The 18,514-nt window shown below is 37.4% G+C and overlaps 2 protein-coding genes across 14 annotated transcripts in view; one reads left to right on the top strand and one right to left on the bottom strand.

Annotated features, from left to right (window-relative positions):
• The first annotated feature begins 679 nt into the window (after nucleotides 1–679).
• Nucleotides 680–2,784, top strand: LOC128889777 (DDB1- and CUL4-associated factor 13). Its single transcript, XM_054147747.1, has 7 exons — nucleotides 680–856; nucleotides 999–1,396; nucleotides 1,474–1,642; nucleotides 1,725–1,872; nucleotides 1,944–2,244; nucleotides 2,329–2,492; nucleotides 2,587–2,784. The coding sequence occupies exons 1-7, from the start codon at nucleotides 787–789 to the stop codon at nucleotides 2,672–2,674; spliced, it is 1,338 nt and encodes a 445-aa protein (XP_054003722.1). The 5' UTR covers nucleotides 680–786; the 3' UTR covers nucleotides 2,675–2,784.
• Nucleotides 2,785–3,176: 392 nt separating this feature from the next.
• The window catches only part of LOC128889700 (EGFR adapter protein-like), a 197,097-nt gene continuing 181,759 nt past the window's right edge, over nucleotides 3,177–18,514 (bottom strand). For all 13 annotated transcript variants that reach the window (XM_054147564.1, XM_054147558.1, XM_054147565.1 and 10 more), the window contains 6 exons: nucleotides 15,225–15,371; nucleotides 13,408–13,596; nucleotides 10,065–10,504; nucleotides 9,521–9,739; nucleotides 8,536–8,707; nucleotides 3,177–6,527 (listed from right to left, as the gene is read on the bottom strand). In XM_054147564.1, coding sequence (XP_054003539.1) covers nucleotides 6,318–6,527; nucleotides 8,536–8,707; nucleotides 9,521–9,739; nucleotides 10,065–10,504; nucleotides 13,408–13,596; nucleotides 15,225–15,371 — 1,377 coding nt within the window. In that variant the 3' untranslated portion in view covers nucleotides 3,177–6,317. The remainder of the gene's footprint in view (nucleotides 6,528–8,535; nucleotides 8,708–9,520; nucleotides 9,740–10,064; nucleotides 10,505–13,407; nucleotides 13,597–15,224; nucleotides 15,372–18,514) is intronic.

The raw sequence follows: 18,514 nt of genomic DNA, 5'->3' as shown, positions 1-18,514 counted from the left end.
TGCGTCTATAAGGAAATCTTATAAGAACAATAGAAAAATTTAAAATTACTCTCATGCGAAGTCGGGACAGATCGCTAGTGAAAAATAAATTGATTAGCGTATTAATTTATCCAGAAAAAACTCGTAGACTAATCAATAGTATCTACAAATGCTTGTAAAAGAAATTCAAATTTCCCGGGGGAAATTGGTGTCTCTATCTAATGGTGAATATGCCGAACTAAATTCGGAGATTGGTCAGCGCCTCTATCAGGAAAACACTCAAGTTTGTCCTCAATAGTTCAAATGGGCAACGATAGATGGCGCAATTTTTATGGTATTACCATTCTGTCGGTAAATACCGTGGAATTCGCGCCATCTATCGTTGCCCATATGAACTATTGAGGACAAACTTGAGCATTTTCCTGATAGAGGCGCTGACAAAGTCCAAAAATTAGTTCGGTACTTTCATTGCTAGATGGCTATTAATTTAAGCGAAAATACCGGGAACCCACAAGTGAAACCGTGATAGTTTAAAAATTACAAAAAGAATAACATTTATATCATTGTTATTTAATCATTTAATTGTCATTTATTACATAATACTCTGACTGTGCTTACACAAAATGTAAAACAACTTGATATTATTGTTGTAACTGTGGAAAATGTTACTTAGGTTTATTCGACATAGGGTGTTGTATGTTGATAGGTTTTGAAATATGTCGCGCGTGTTGCATACGTCCATGCTGTTCAATGTGATTTGATAATTTTTCGTTGACTTCAATCTTTCTTGTGTTTTTTTGTGTGAAAATGAAGGTGAAAATTCTAAAGAGAAATCCGGATGAATACTTACGAGAAACGAAACGTGACATTCATAAAGGTTAGTTATATTTAAGCACGCATACATAACCTTTCAAGTAGCAAATATATTCGTTAATATAAACGTTTTCATATTTTAATGTGCGACTGGTTTAAATTATTCGTTATTGACCGTCTTAACTAATTATTTACACTGCATGTAGTTCCTAGGAATTATGATCCAGCACTACATCCCTTTGAAGCAGCAAGAGAATATACTAGAGCTCTAAATGCAGTGAAATTAGAAAGAGTATTTGCAAAGCCTTTCATAGGATGTTTGGAAGGTCATAAGGATGGAGTGACCAGTTTGTGTAAACATCCCCAAGAACTATCTGTGCTTCTCAGTGGAGCTTTTGATGGTGAAGTAAAGGAATGGAATATTACTCAAAGAACTTGTGAACGATCGATTTTGGCACACGATGGTACAGTACGTGGAATTGTGTATGATGTAAATGCTGAACATTTTATTACTGTTGGTGACGACAAAACCATTAAAATATGGAAAGTAGAAAAGCCATCATTAGGTGAAGAGGAAGAACCTATAAATACAGTTCTCAGTAAAGTAAGATCTGAAGTATTAGAAGATAAACAAATTATTTTGTACAAAATATCAAGTTTAACATTATGAACATTTTATAGACTATTATAACTGGAATCTCTCATCATAAAACAGACCCCATATTTGCAACATGTGGTGAAGTATGTAATCTATGGGAGGAAACTCGAAATGAACCAATTAAAACTTTTAAATGGGGTGTTGATAGCTTATATGACATTAAATATAATCCTGTTCAGCCAAATTTATTTGGTAAATATTTTTCAATATTGTGTTGTCTATCGGATAGTGTTGTATTTAAAAGTTATAAATATTATAAATTTCTACTTGGTAGCTGCTTGTGCAAGCGATCGTAGTATCATCTTGTATGATGCCAGAGAAACAGGTCCCCTGAGAAAAGTGTTCATGAAGTTAAGAACTAATAAACTGTCTTGGAATCCCATGGAAGCTGTAACTTTTACATGTGCTAATGAAGATTATAAGTATGTTTTAAAAAAATGTATTATTCAGTGCACAAGAATTTCTAATAATGAATTATTAATATTTTCATTAGTCTATATACTTACGATATTCGCAAGCTACACACACCAGTAAACGTGCATATGGACCATGTAGAAGCTGTGATAGATGTTGATTATTCACCGACAGGAAAAGAATTTGTATCGGGTAGTTATGATAAATCTATTCGTATTTTTGAAGCCAATAAAGGTCATTCTCGAGAAGTTTATCACACAAAACGTATGCAAAGACTGACATGCACAGCATGGTCTCTAGATAATAAATATATTCTTAGCGGTAGCGACGAGATGAATATTAGAATATGGAAGGCAAGAGCATCAGAAAAATTGGGTGTAGTATGTAATCGAAATAATTTCTTATGTAATTTTTTTCTGTATGGTTTGATATATTAAAACAATTAATGAAATATGTCGCTATAGCTGAAACCTAGAGAGAGATCAGCTTTATATTACAGCGAAGCGTTAAAAGAAAAGTTCGCTGCGCATCCCCAAATTAAAAGAATCGCTCGGCATAGACAGGTTCCGAAACATATTTATAACGCTAAAGCCGAATTACGCACAATCCGCGAGAAAAGTAGCCGGAAGTACGTATCATTGGAACAGAAAACTGATATAAGATATACATACATATATCGCTTAATAGAGCACTTTTCTATGTATGTTCATCTGTTCTTTTAGGGAGGCTAACAGGCGTGCCCATTCCAAACCTGGAACAGTACCTTTCGTTCCAGAGAGACGAAAACATGTCGTTAACCAAGATGTTTAATAAAGAAATATCTATTGTATTACTACAAGTTTTTGTACAATTATAATAAAAATAACATTATTCCTTGCTAAATAAAAATTTATAAAACCTAATATTATAAACTTTAGTCGTTGAATCTATATTTCCCGAATCCCGATACGATAAATAACCATAGGCTACGCGAAGTCTATACTTTTACAAACATCGTGCTTAGCTAATCCTTCCTTCATTAAATAAATTTGGATATAACGAAAAATTACCCCAGTTTCTACCCGAGCCAAATATTGACTATACTTTTTAGACTCAGAGGTCATTCTGAACATGTTCTATCGAAGGCCGCAGTCGGAAGACTTGCTCTTCCGTCTTTGATTTATCGAGATCGTGTACTTGAAAAGCGCCTATTAAATCCCAATGTTATGCATTGTAGGAACGTTTATTCTTGGGATTCCTGTTCTCCTGAAATTTATGAAAATGACATCAGGATGTGAAACTTGTCTGAAAGTGGACAGTTCTTTTTGTTGCCCTCAGGGGCTGTAGCTATGGTAGCTACAGTACGGGTTTAGCGATCCCGAGGTACCCGAGCTATAAGGGACATATGACCCTTAGAAACTACTTATACAAATGCAAAGTAACGTAAAGCAAGAATTGAATGTAAAAAACGAAGGAATGAAAGATTGGTACATTAGGTGTTATAGTCATGTTATATCACTTCGCACCCTTATAAATTAAACTCACTTATTCACTTCTTCCTTTTGAAAATATTACCGTGGACTTCTCACTGCCTGTAGCCTAGAAGGCTAATTATTATTATAGTGGGTAAACTATTTCGGACGTTAGTTTATAGACTAAATTATATTATTTTTATTTATCGTTTATTTTAATAAATAATTTTATTGAAATTATACAACGCATTGCTATAATGATTCGTAAAACGTTACAAACTTCAAGCAGTGATTAATGTCTCGCTTAGCGTAGATTACAACGATTAATTGATTTCCTTTCGTTTTCTTTGCGCATTCATCTTAGCAGAACGTTAATCAATTTGGCGATACAAAGATTTTTCCTGTACCCTAATCTCGATATCGAAGTTACAATGAATGGTTCGTTAACTAACTAAATCACGCTGAAGTTTTATCCTATTCGTTTCTCGAAGGATGACGATAAGCGAATTTTATCTTCGCGATTTTGCTTACATTTGCTCATTGAAGTCCGCATTATAGCTTACATGCGTCCGGTTGATTCGATTTAAATAAATGAATGTAAAACCACATTTATCGATTTTTATATGTAAATCCTAACATGGCAGGGAGTGAGTTGTATACAATTTCGTTGCCAGATGTACTTGAACGCGCGTAAACTTCTTAGTAAAATATTATTTTGTCGTTTGTCGGTTAGCGTACGTCTCAACGACGTTGCTTCGTAGGATAAATTGACGGCCGTTCGTGTAGTTTGATCTGATGTGTTCCGTATCATCGGATATAGAAGGGCGGCAGTTGTCTCGATAAGTCGTTTCGTTACATATTGACAAACAAACAAAAATTGAGGAGTAGGAATTGCACGAAGTGTTCCCTTACAGTTCTATGCTCATGGGCGTACAAAAAGCGGCACACATTTCTCCGTTTCGCTGGTCGATGTTGATAACGCGTGTGTAATTTCCCTATTCTTCCCCCTTCTTTCGTCTTAATTAATCACTATGCGCACGCAAATTCTGTACAAGACTAGGTGAGTCGATCGATTAAATTACCACTGCAAAGTTATTTTCTCCATCGGCTTCGACGCTCCCGGAATTCTACGTCTTGTCGATATTCCAAGGAATACAGCCCCTTCTAACGCTCCACCGCCGAGTTCGTTTAATTAAATATAAGTAGTATGGTATAACAATAATTATAATTTATATACATATAAACACATGTACATTAATTTTGGAACACACTGTTTAGTTGCTTTCACCTCTCAACGATCGATCGAAAAATCAACGAAAACATAATCGCAGTGTCGACGCATTCAAACAAATACAAAATCATACATCGGTCTGTACGCGTTGCTCTTTCCTGATAGTATTCCAGCACCGAATCACAAGATGTAGTGGAATTTTTATAGTACTGGAAATAAGGATAGTACATGTGTGCTATATTTAATCTCTGGACATGGAATTTTCTAGTTTTATTAATCTATGTTGAATAAAGTTTCATTCAAAACCAGTCACTTTCGTATTATATTCCGCGATATTGGGTCCGCCATTTTGAATTTCTACATTTTGAGTTCAAATTCAGAATCAGCGATCAAAAGGAAAAAAAGATATACTCGTATCTCTTCTACAGAACTTGAAGGGTTTTCCATCCAGGAAATACTACAATGTTTACTACTATTTTTGTCGGTCGTTCTTACACATTACGATTAAAGTGTCTGTTAAATAAGAAACTTTAAAGTGTTGTAACTCGGTTTAGAACCATCCCATTCGATTTTAACGAAATGCAGACCGAAGCGCGGAGTTTCTTCTACTTAATAAATATTTATTATCATTGTTAGACACTTTTAAACAATTGTTCCTCATCTAGAAGACACGTTGCTTGACAAAAGAGAACTTTTCTAAAGAGAATATTTTACTTGAAAATCAGATTCCTGTATCTGTGTTGAACCAGAGGCTGCTGAATAATTGAAACTATTTCATTAAATTTAAGTTAGCGTGTTATCATTTCGTCTTTGTTATTTATCTGTGTACCTTATTTATTGTGAAAGTCAGTGGGCACAAACTGATTTAATCCAAGTTTCCTTCTTCCTCGCGCCACGATTAAAAAAACTGTACGTTGTTTTCGAGAAATGTCATATAACACACATGTGCTACCAATTTGTCCAGACCTATAACGATCGTTGTCAACGCAATGGTGTCGGTTAAACTTCGATTCGTAAACTAAACGCGACCGTATCGTGACACCGATACAGTTTTACAGAGTCCACTCAATACGAAATCCATTCAAAATACATTCACAGTAACATTCAAAAATATACTCATCCCATTCTTGCGGTAATTCTTCACTTCACACGAAAGGATGCTGCGAACTAGTTATTCTCCAGGACTCCCCTTCGCAGAGCTGGTGTCAGGATATGTTAACGCGCAAACAGAGCGACGCTCCTAAGGGACTCATGCCAACGAACACATCCGTTGCAACCGCGATATATTCGTTGGCATTTCAATCGAGCGACGTCGATATCAAACGGTCTCGATTTAATAGCAAAACTCTGCGAATCGATCTACAAAATAAGGAGTCAGTTTCCCTGCTGTACGTCCTTCGACTTTTGATTTGCTATTATTTACTCGTTAATAGTACCTTAGCGATATCGACGACTTACGAATACTTATCACCGCGAGAACATACAGTTTCGTTTTCGAGTACACAGCGCATTGTTCTCGTACGCTATCGATCACAATGCCCCTTTTAACGAGCACGATCGACGCGGAATTCAACGCGAACGCGCGTTTTTCCCTCTCGATTTCGCGTATTCCTCGTGTCTGTAAACGCGTTTTCTTTCCAAAGCGTGATTCAGTCTCGCGTGGTCTCTTGGAACGAGCTTGCCACGGTTGTTCGAAGTTTGAAAGCGTCGTTGAACGAATCGATTGTTCCAAATCGCCTTCCGGGTCATTTCGGTTCCCCAGAGATTCATTCTAGACGTTCAAATCGGCCATCATCTTCCGGAAGTCGGCCAGGGTGTTGTAATCAGGATCCGAATCGATGTCCGCAAAGTCCTTGTTGGAATCACTCTTCACGAAGCTGGGATTGTACCGGCTTAGAGACAGTGGGCACGGCAACAACTCTGGCATCACCGAGTGATGAGTAATTAGGGCAGTGAGCGTCGTGAACTCCTTCGTGAAACCCTGAAACATAAGCGAAAGAAACAGAATTATCGTTTGGTATCGATTATTATTGTGAGAAATAATGTTTACTATCGTGGCTGCAGGAGCTTATAGAGCAATATTCGATATTCTTTAACATTATTTCTATAAAAGTTGTTAGAGGACACCTTTTGAAATTTTCAATTTAAATCGTTTGACAAATTTAATCATCTTTTTCCTCGATCGACTTTTCGAATTTTTGTATAATGATTGTAAAATTAATTCAAGGGTATCTCCTTTTCCTCTACTTCCTCCTGGATCCGAAGTATATATACGTTACATAATATATCTATTCATCCATATTATATTTATTTCCACTATGAAGTGTATTTTGACATGTTAAAGATTTTATAAATTATTTTATACACAGATGCCAACATCATAATGCAACACCATTTCAATTCAAATTCGACAATTTCCATTTCTGTGTCTCTATTTTTTATTCGTATTTAATTTTATTTCACATTCAAATAAATTAATGTAACAGTCTAAATTATATCCCCATTTTTTATTATGAATAGTGGTATAGTGGTAAAAAAGTAATTCAAGGGTGTACGCCATGAAATATCCCCAATGTTCTTTATTTCTGTCGTCATACAGGGTAACTAGGGGGTCCACGCGATGTATTATTTGTCCATCAAATGAGCCAACGTCAAAATTATCATGTGTCGTAGGTATTCGAATCTCATGGCGTGTTGCTACGGCAATGCAATCCCAGACGAAAAGAGAGGGGGAGTTTTGATTTCCCTGCGGCCCAACGAAACTCATTTATACTGGTTTCAGAGATTATCAAAGTCCGCGGACCCATTTAATTTATCCTCCTACAAGGAAAGTTCGATCATTTAAATACGCATGCTCAAACGGCAAAATTCGCAATACCGTAGTAACTTCATACTTGCACGGTATCTCTATTATGATGTTTTCGGTGCTGGAAGCTCTGGTATAAATGCGACATTACTCTGTAGAGATTAATAACCGCACACAAAGTGACTCCCAACGAACTTCCGTTCAGCGTTCGACGTCGATTTTTATGAAAAGCCGCACGCTCGTGGAACAGCCATAAAATGAAGGACGTGTAGGTTTAATTACAGAGATACAAACTGGACGATAGATTTTCGGATTTCATTAGCGTCATTCCAGAAACTGCTGCTATTATTTTCAAGCAATTCTTGCTGACTTCTATTAATGGAACTTTAATATTCGAACACTTCGTTTCTTTATTTTTTAGATTATCTCTGTTTTCAATTGGGAGACTGATTTGAACAGCTTATTTTTACAATATAATCGTAAAGAAAATGTGATACAGAATAAATACACGATAAAGTTAGAAAACTTTATATTCTACACTACGAATACTCAGATACTTGATCAATACACAAAGTATTTAAATACTCTAACAGTGTCCACGATTAGGAATGGAATACATATGGACATTTTTTCATTGAAAATATCGAATAGAATTCGAAATTTATTCACTTAAAATTGAAGGACACATACAGTCAGTCCTATAAATATTCGTACCCTCGGTGTTTATCAAAGAAGTTTGTTTAAATTAAATGAGAGGTTTGATGTTTCCAAATAAATTTTTCATTATGGATACATGTACATGTAAAATATATTTATGTACGTATTTATTACAGAAAATTTATTTGGTACATCAAACTCGTCATTTAATTTAATCAAATTTTTTCAATGGACACAGAGGATACGAATATATATGGAACTGACTGTATATGCTATAAAATGTCAAATCTTACATAAAATTCGAAGCATAAAATTCGAAAGCATGAATGTTTCGAGCACTCGTGTAATTGAACTTTATCAGTGGTATTCGTATACTCGATGGAAGCATTGTTAAGCCATTCGAATAGTTACAGGCCTAGTCTCAAGCGAAAGTTGCGATTACCGCGGTTAAGATATAGATAGTTTACAGGTGTTTAAGGCCTTTCATAGAAACGACCATCTCGCGAAGACTTGCAGGAAGATTTACCTTGATTTTGTAGCCTTTGTTCGTACGCATTATAAGATAATGGGCTATTCCGCTCGGTTGGAATTCGCGCGGTACTCGAAGCGAGAGGGCATAACATCCGGGTTTACTGGTGCTTTCCCTCACCATGAAGGCTCCTTCCGGCTCCTGGCTCAATACTTCCAACGTTATTTCCCTGGAATCATAAATGACCGTCGCACCGTGAAAATGCAAATCCGTATAAATAAGCGACAAAAATAACGACCGCAACGGAACCCCGATCATAATTCTGCGTAACGACACCGTATATATCGCGCAACTATAAAAAGTAGCTATTTTGTTTGCAAAATTCCGTGGACGAGAATCGAGCGCGAACCGTGTACAGGCTAAATAACCGAATTAATTATTTATGAATCTGGCAATATCACGCGAATACGTAGAGACGTCTCATCTCTTTTAGTGGCCGAGCCAAGGAATTGGAACATGAACGAGAAATGCTGAGCATAACTGATGTAGCTTGATAAAGTTTGAGACGAAAATTATACAAATTTAGTTTTAGATGATAATTGGAAAATTGAGAAAGATATATGTTGAGAAATTCTGAGGGAGAATTAATCGATGACTGAAATATTTTAATGTTTGGTGAAGATTATGTTGATAATGTTTATTTATAATTTTAATCGTTGGGTATTCTTGATAAACAGTATTTACAAATAGAAAAAGTTATCACCTCAAAAATATTACAAGTCTTTCATCACTTAATTTCACATTATACTGAGACGTTACATAGACACAAACGATTGCTCGTTACGTATGTTAATTATTCATCGGGAAGTGAGTCAATTATTAAAATCTTTTCGTTAATAATTTGCAAAAACGTACATTTCTTGAATTCTTTTAACACGATTCTAATATATTCTATAGAAGATATTTTTTCCAAGTTGTTATTCAGAACTTTGTGAGTTCTTATCAAATAAATTTAGAATAATTTAAAAGAATAATCAAAAACCTTGGTATTCCAGCCTGGAACCAGGGAGCTTTACGCAATTCAGCCTCCTCGCTACGATTGTTCAAGCTATCCGTTCTTTCAGGCAGGGGTGGAGGTGTGGGTGTCGATCCGTGAGTACTTCCGTCAGCAGGTACCGAACTGCTCGAAGTACTAATTTGGGATCTTCTCTTCGACTTGAATTCTGTTTCCGTACCCGAACTTGGAGAGTTATGTCCTATCCTGAAGGTTTAATAATTGTTAATAATCACCAACTCTCTTTTACCTGTGCTTGCACCCTTTACATTTTCACCATTATTTCATCATTTTTCAAAACAACTATCGTTCCCTTCTATTTCTATCAAGTAAGAATCATCGAGTTAAATTTTATTTTTTACCTAAATTGAAAGAAGTCTCTTTAAGACCAGTCATTTGATAAATCACAGTAAAATTCGTATAAAGAAATATTGGAAGATTCGGTATTAATTGTATATCTGTAGAAATATAAATTTGCGTAAACATTCGCAGTGAAGCGACAACCAGTCATCATCAGCCGTTTTGGAATTACCTGTTGTTCTCGATGTTGAAGTTTTTCGCGGTAATGGAGGCATTGATAGTGTTGTCCAGACTCTCGGACGGGGGTATTTTGTTGTAGGTAGGTCTGGTGCCCTCCGAGTCGATGATCGCCTCGTTTATGTAACCCCCCGAATGGGGCCTATTCGATGGGCTCGTCGGCGTACTGCTACCGCTGACGAGGGGGCAGCTGTCATCCTCACCGTTTAGTCCAAGAACGTCACGTCCACCTGTCAAACCCATCGCCAGCCGCTTTATCAGAGGCGGCTTGTCCGTTAGCCTCTTGTACGAGTTCAGTTCCGTCGGGGAGTTGCTCTCATCGCTGCTCGGTGTACTTTGCTGAGAGATACTCTTTGGCTCGTCCTCGTTCGTTATAGGGCCGAGAACGTTCGTGAAATTGTGCGTCGGCCGTAGTCCTGGGATCGAGTTCGGTGTCTGGTTTAGGGACAAACGAGAAAGTGATTAATTACCATAGTACAGCTTGTCGACGTTCAGGGGACGTCTAACGTCTTAGGTCGCGGGAACTTTAACACGTTGGCAGCCGGATTAACAATTAGGAAAAATATCAGTCTAACGCTTCGTCTCTATACGACTGAAACTTATTTTTATCGAATTTAAACTTGTACTTATTTTTGCGATTTCGCAAAATTCACGAATTCTACGCAAATTTATTTTCCTCAACTTTTCATGTTCGGAATTGATTTATTTATTTCTTTAGTGAGAAGCCCTATCACCCATATATGGGTACACTGAATATTTTTTGACAATTATTACATTCCTCGTTATATTTAAAATGTTGCTAATTTCAAGGATGATGATGATGTTTGGGGGAAGTGTGAGAACAGTGTCAATCAAAATAATGTTCATTTTGGAGTTCTTAGTTTCTTATGTAAGTAAACGATCATTAATTTTTGAGGGATTGCATTATTTATGAAATTTGACGCAAAACAGTAGAAATACGTTACAATTATTACAAATAGTTTACTACTTAAAGTATATTAGGGTTCACATTAAAGTGAATTAGAATTGGCAATTCTGACTGAAATTGTTCAAATGGGTAAAATATGATACTTTTATATTTAAAAATAAGTAATAATATCATGCAGGGTGTGTGGATACTTTTGTAAATAACTGTATTTCATAAGGGAAAATTATTTCTACACGCTTGGATAAATCTTTTCAACCGGTTATTTGCATTATACTGGACATTGTTGTTTATCGAGTTTCATCACTTAATCAGAGCTTTTGATATCTGGGTAACCGGGTACTCGGTAAACCAAATCGAACTCGAGTATAGGGATAATACGATTATGGTTACCCGAATAAACGCACGATATGGTTAACCGATGAAATACAGTCAGCCGGTTAATGCAGCGAATTATAATGTTCTAATTACCATTATTTTCTATTTGTGCTCAGTGGGATGTTTTATTTAATTTTATGGTAGAAACCAGAAACAGTGTTCTTTGTAAAACAAAATGGCCATAATAGTAATATGAAATAAATATTACAAAGAAAATTAATTTAAACGAGATGTATAACGATGGTATAATATATTCGATCATTTTCAAATATCGTGAACAAAGAAAAAATGTATATTACATAGAAAGATGCATGAAATTTGAAATGAACGTATATAAACAAATTTTTATAAATTTAAAACACGTAAACACAAATTCATACAAATGTATTATTATTATCCACAGTTATCTACGATAAAATAACACGATATGAATATTTAAGGTTAAAAAGATATCAAAATATATATTGTATATTACAAAGGTATTCTCTAAAATATTAAATAAAAATAAATATTAAATAAATAAAATATAAAATTCAGCAAGTATGCCAGCCCTACTTGTTCGCAGTATTGCCTTACATTCAGGAAGTGGCGACAATTATATTGGAAAATTTAGTACATGTCATCTCGACCATTTTCATAGAAAGTCTGTTTAAACTTCTCCTTTGAGGAAAGTTTCTCTTCCACTGCATGTATTTAATGAACAGTGTTCTTCAGAAGGAAGCAAGGTTACGCAATAGAGCTCTAGAGGCTTGTAAATCCATCTAGAAAGTGCTTATAAAATTTCTCTTCATACTGCAGTTTCCCTCGCGTTAACGAAGAAGAGTTTAATTCCCAAGCGCTGTAACTAAATAAAATATAATTTGCTATTCGTATGAAGATGATAAGAGAACCGATTACAAGTAACTACTACCAAAGTGACTTTAATCCCAAGTTCTACTAAAAGCTTCTTTCTTTGTCGGTTGTTGATCAATTATAAACGATAAAGCAGCGTTGTCAACCAAGTTCATCAGACAGAAGTTGAGTTTGATTTAGGCGCACGCATTTCAGTGAATACAAATTTGCAGCCACGCAGATGCAAATTTGCAGAGAAGCAATCTTCCTCCGTACCAAGGATGACCAGTTTCTGAGAAAAAGGACGATTCGAGTTCCGGATGAGATACCAGTAGATGATCGAGGGACAGGTTTCAGCACCTGTCCGCTATGAGCTTTACGTGCTCTTTCCATACGTGTTCGTCGTGGTAAATAGAACGGACCCACGAATTATGTAATAAGAAGACCTTTCGAAGGAATTGTTTAAACATAGGCTCGCAACCGTTTTGAAGTACAAAATAGTAGGCACAGGCCGTCAAGCAATTGTAAATATTCCCAAAGAGTCCTTATGCGTGGCAGCACTTATTTAAAGGTCTGATGCTTGATACTGTCGAAACTGAATGACCTCGGATATGAAATTTACCATGATCTCTACCTTCGGACTCCGTGGAACTCCACACTTTCTCTTATTCAAATAATCGCCTACCAGAGATTAATGTTTGAAAAATAAAAAGAAACGCCTGTTGGAGTGTCCTATGTATACATTCATACATCTTCGCCACCTTACACGGATTGTCTTCAAACATTCAGCGATTATTTCTAGCATTATACACTTTAAGAAAACGTAAACAAAAAAAATCAAAAGTTTCAGGATTAATAAAATCTTTGCAAACGAACCTAAGAAAATTGAATCTAAACGGAAATTTATTTTACTCTGCAAATATTATAATGTGAACTTGACTTTCAATATTTTTTTTATATTCTTGCATACTGTGTGCATTTCGTGGTTCCTCGTACATTCAAATTTCTTAAAAATGTCTAAAAATCCGCAGTGTAGTTATCATCATGCAAGATTTCGCGTAAATGACGCCACCAAAGCGACGCAAGAACGTCTCTATTTAAGTTCAGACCGAAAAGCGTGGCGAATAGAGGCGTGAAATAACATCGTATGTTTCTTGAAAAAGCCATCACGGGGAAATATGGAGGAACAAAATGCGTAAGCTACCTTCACGCTGGCGAGTCGCAGCGTGGGCGAGCCGGCACTGCCAAGCTGTACGTTCATGTCCGCCACAGACGAACCGCTTCCACTTCTGGACGTGGGCGACGTTCGACTTTTTAGCCACGAATTCGAGGATGAATTTCTGCAACCACCGCCCACACCGGCGATCGAATTGTCGCCAGCTAGCGATTGGTTCTGCAACAGAAACAAATTATCGATTAAATACAATACGTTCGAGAATGTGTTATTTTATACGTCGTTACTTTTCAAAAATGTTACAGTTGCTCTTTGTTACATCCAATCCTTGTGTCGCGTGTATTAGATTATCGTCATGGTATTTTTTCTTTTTAAATACATTTCTTCGATTGAGCTATTCTAGAAAAGAGGGAACCGGCAGTCTTTTGAAATATATTTTGTAGATTTTTTATCTTATATATTAATAAGATAATATTATATATTAACCTTTAGCAGCCTAATTTTCCAAAAACCAACTAAAACAAAGGTCAGAATAATGTTAGACTAACGTTAATCGTACAATCGTCTGGGAAGACACTTTGCGTCCAAATAACAGAGAACATTTTTCTCCTAATTGTATCCACAAAGAACGAAGTTAGAATCAGAAGCGAGCACGAGCATTTCAGAGAATCCCGGAAGGAAAGGTGAGAACGGGATTGCACTGAATATTTATCACGTTCTACAGGACCTCTGTCAGGGATCGTGTGGCGGTCTCGAAGTTTACTTACCAATTTTGTCTCGGGAATAGTTGGAACGCTATTCATTCGAAGGTAGGCGACGAAACTTGGAAGCCGATGAATAGTTTATCGACAGAATCCTACAATTTCCAGGACAATTGCGTAGGTAGAACTAGCCGACAGGCGGCGATGAGCTGACCGTTTACTTGGAGACGCGACGCGGCCAAGAGACTCAGGTCGAATTTATAATTAACACGGCCAGTAAATGGGACACATCCACTGGAGCCGGATGCCCCTATGAAAACGCGCTAGACGTCGTTTCCTTTCCTCCCAACGTTTAGGTATTCGAAGAAAAACAACGAATTTTTTCCCTTTAAGGTGGAAACTTCCCATAACATATGAAAATCACAGCTGTAACAATTCTTTTTTCGAAAACAATTGACTTAATGAAAGTTCTATTCCCTGGGATTTATTATATATATTGAATAATATAAAAATTATTTTTATTCGGATTATTTAAATAAAATAGCGATGTTGGAGCAAGGATGACTTTTTAATCGACCTAGCAGGATTCTCAAGTGTAATGACTCCAGCGTCGAACTATTTTATTTACAAAATATCAATAAAAATTATTTTTGTATCTCTGAATATATGTATAATAAACTCCAGTAAACAGATCTTTCATTAAGTCAATTGCTTCCGAAAAATAAATTGTTGGATATAGCTATGATTTTCACGTCTCCCCTTAACGGGCATAAATTTATTCCATTTCCTGTGTACGGGAACATCTCGCTGGGACTTCGAAATTATTTCCACGTTCCTTCCTGCTCCCTTGTCTGGTTGTAACAGAATTTTATTTTTGAGGAATTGTTCCACTAAATATTGGTGACAGCCAGTCATTTCTAACGTCCGAACGTGAAAAATTGCTGCAAAACGAAGGCCGATCAAAGCACAGGTCCTTTAGCATTCGGACATTCCGCAACTTTTACTCCGTCAGAGAACGGAGAAATACCTTGCTTGTTATGTCAGGTTAGACAAACGTTACGACCGAGTGATATTGAGGTAGCCATTATGTTATTTGGTCTCTGTTAACATGAAAACGAAGGTGTGGAAATTAAAAAAGGTACGCACCCACGAAGACCGAGTCTCCTGTTTGTCCTTGCGATAGGGTGGCGCTGATTGCTGTGAGATCACATCGTGAAGGATCGGCTGGCGCTGAAGTTGCGCCACGTATGCCATACGAAAAGCATTGCCGACTAGGGTGTTCAACTCCTCCGCCTGCGACAGAAAAGGAGAAAGAAACTATTTAAATATATTTGTTTTTTGTGTAGACTTTGTTTGACAACCTATGATGACTACGCGTCATTCATTCATACATATTTAATGATCGAATACTTGCTCGTATTTTATCTCCTGTTCGAGCTTTGGTTAAAAACATCAGCTATCATACTTTCGGATTCTACATGTTCAAACTTAATATTATTGTTCGTTACTGTCTTGTTCAGTAGATTTAAAGTCGCATCAACAGCTTTAGTATGGTTATTACTGACGACTGTTAGGAGTGGAGAGTACGAAGTGGTTAAATCTTGTTATGTAATGTTGAGTATTCGACAGACTCGAGATATTTGTTAAGTGTGTCTTGTTACACAAAACGATATTAATGTATTTATTATATTGTAAGAGGAAGAAATCATCTGTTTGACGGTCACTTTAATAATATAATGAAATGGTGCTGCGTTTATGACGGTGATCCAACGATTGACCTAAACGCAAGCTGGTGAACTAATTAATATTGAACCAGGGAATTTCAATTAATTCGCTAACCACCCTTTACCCCTCTGCGTTCCGATCCATGTCAAGGATGGATTTCAAACTCTAATCTAGGGTCGATCAGGACTAGAAATCGAACTTCGTGTTTATAGCTTCTAGTTCAATTCGCTTTCTTTGATAATTTTGAAACATCCTAACAACACTGGTAGGGACACGAGATATAATTTGAGCCCTATCTGCAACACGATCCTCTTGATTTATTGATTATTCAGTCTCACTATCGAAACATCATTAGTAGTTTTCTTGTACTGGCATAAGCTCGAGTTTAATGAGCGCAGGTACCTTAACATTAGGACTCGGAGACACTTTTTTCAATGAAATGCAAAAATATTTCTCGTAAAACTAAATTGAATAATGCATGTATATAATTCATATGTAGCATTTAAGAACTGTATAAAAAAATTTGAAAACGGTCATTTGACCAGTCGTGGTAGGTTTAGCGTTAAAAGGACTCAAGTTACTCGACGCACGTCAATATTAGCGTGTCACAGGAGTATCTTTCTCAAAGGACGGGGCTTACACACGGAAGTCTCTCAGTTGGTATCAACTATCGTGCCCTCAATTCATTGGAGACCCTATGTTGACCCTATGTAACCTATTTTTACTTTTTCTACTTAATATCTATGCTAATGAACGGAGGGGATGATTCTGTTACTCGAATTCTATTGCTGGTAGATACCAGAAAAAAAGATTTCGAGCGCAAAGGGTTAATAGAGACAACAGTGAAGTAGGGACCCTACAAATGACGAAACTACTTCTACGTTTCGTCAGCGTTGTATCTCGTTCTTCGAACGACACGCTGATATTGGGGTACGACGTGTAACTTGAGTCTCTTTTGGGTTAACCTCCGTCTACTTTCGCTACGCAATATTTATGCTACCAAGCGAAAGGTACGTCTCTATTACTCGAATCTAGTGAGAGAGTCGTCACTCGAAAGCGCGAATTATCTTCGAACTAGTATGCATAACGAAAAAAGGACGATGAGAAACGGACACCGGGGCGTAATCTATATCTATTCCATACATCACGGCTGAGGAGACGCTAACGGAAGCGGAGTCGATACGGAAAATAAACTACGCCAAAGAACCCGTAGGTGTATGCGTATCGCGGCGGTACCGTGGCGTTCGCAGAGGAAGCGCAGAGAGAAATGAGACACGATGGTAACAAGCCAGAAAGCGGAAAAGAGGACGAGACGCGGGGAAAAATAAAGGGAGCAGAGACGTGACTGAAAAAAGGAAGGAGTAAGACAGATCAACGGAAAAGGGAAATGGAGATGGCAGGGGGTGGAAGGGATGTAAGGGGCGTGGGGACGGCAGCCGCATTCGATACTATCCCGGAGGCTGCGGTCGGCACTTGCCTAAGCCGGATATTCGAAATGGAAACCGAATGTGAACACGATGCCGGCGCTGGTGTGACGCGCGCATTCCACGTGTCTGCGGCCAGAATACGGCATGTTTGATATTTGCGATTTAGGCGATGCCGCGGGATTGACCCGCGTCGACCGTCGACAAGAATTTTATTCCGCGGAACGTCTGCCGGGCAGCCGGTCGAAACGGGTGATCGCTACTGAAAGTTATTTTACCCGGCCAATTGTTCGACGCTTTATCGCGTGTTTTACGAGCCCAGTCCTACCGTTTCATTGGAACACGCACATGGGCAGGTGTAAAATCAACATTCTATTACGGTGACACTACGACCATTCTGGATTCTTTTTTCCTATTAGCTGTTCATGCATACAGCCAGTCTCATAAATATTCGTACCCTCTTCGTCTATTAAAGAATTTGTCTGAATTAAACGATAGATTTTGATGTTTTCAAATAAATGTTTCATTATAAATATGTACATGGATAAACTTCTCACTTGTATATACATAATGGAAAATTTATTTGGAAACATTGAAACTATCGTTTAATTTAGACAAATTCCTTCAATAGATACAGAGGGTACGAATGTTTATCGGACTGACTGTAGTTGCATGTACCAGTTTATAGGGCTACTGGCGACTTAATCCTTTGACTGCGAAGGGTGTATATGTATATACGCTCTCGAGAAATGGGTTCGGAGAAATGTTTGTATTCGTTGAATGAATTTTTAAAAAATATCAGCTTACAGGGAATAATGAGACCTGTTACCTACTGAGATAGTAATTTTTCTGTAAGCGTGACGACAAAACGAAAGCTTCCAATTTCTAAATATATTCGCGTTTTTAAACACAGATCTTTCTGAGATTTAAATATACAATTCCGCACTATCTGCGGGTACTCGATACATAAAAAATGACTCGAAAAATCCACACCGCGACTGGAAGAAGAGTCACGATCGCTCATAACATCAGAAGCCTTTGAAGCCGATCCTCGTTCAGAAATGGACGATAAATCTCACAAAAGGTGGCTGTGCCCCCCCCCCCCACCCCCTCGCGCAAAAAGGAAGCAAAGAAAGCAAGACCAGGAAAGGAATTCGCGAAATCCGGTAAGGGGGTAGATGGGGAGCCGGCATCGCGCACAATATGTCTCGTGTATAGGCGGCCGTGTAGCGGGTAAGGCGAATGTAAAAAGTAGAAGGGTGGTATACTCTCATTCCTGTTCGCACA

The sequence above is a fragment of the Hylaeus anthracinus genome, unplaced genomic scaffold (genome assembly GCF_026225885.1).
Source record: "Hylaeus anthracinus isolate JK02 unplaced genomic scaffold, UHH_iyHylAnth1.0_haploid 11997, whole genome shotgun sequence".
Taxonomy (NCBI): Eukaryota; Metazoa; Arthropoda; class Insecta; order Hymenoptera; family Colletidae; genus Hylaeus; species Hylaeus anthracinus.
Note: the sequence above shows the minus strand (reverse complement) of the source record. Positions and strands in the feature narration are given on the sequence as shown.

Excerpts from the sequence above, each read along its gene's own strand:
- LOC128889777 (XM_054147747.1), top strand. The coding sequence starts at position 787 with ATGAAGGTGAAAATTCTAAAGAGAAATCCGGATGAATACTTACGAGAA. Across the intron at positions 1,873-1,943 it reads TGTGCTAATGAAGATTATAA|TCTATATACTTACGATATTC; the intron begins GTATGTTTTAAA and ends TATTTTCATTAG. Across the intron at positions 2,493-2,586 it reads CGCGAGAAAAGTAGCCGGAA|GGAGGCTAACAGGCGTGCCC; the intron begins GTACGTATCATT and ends CTGTTCTTTTAG.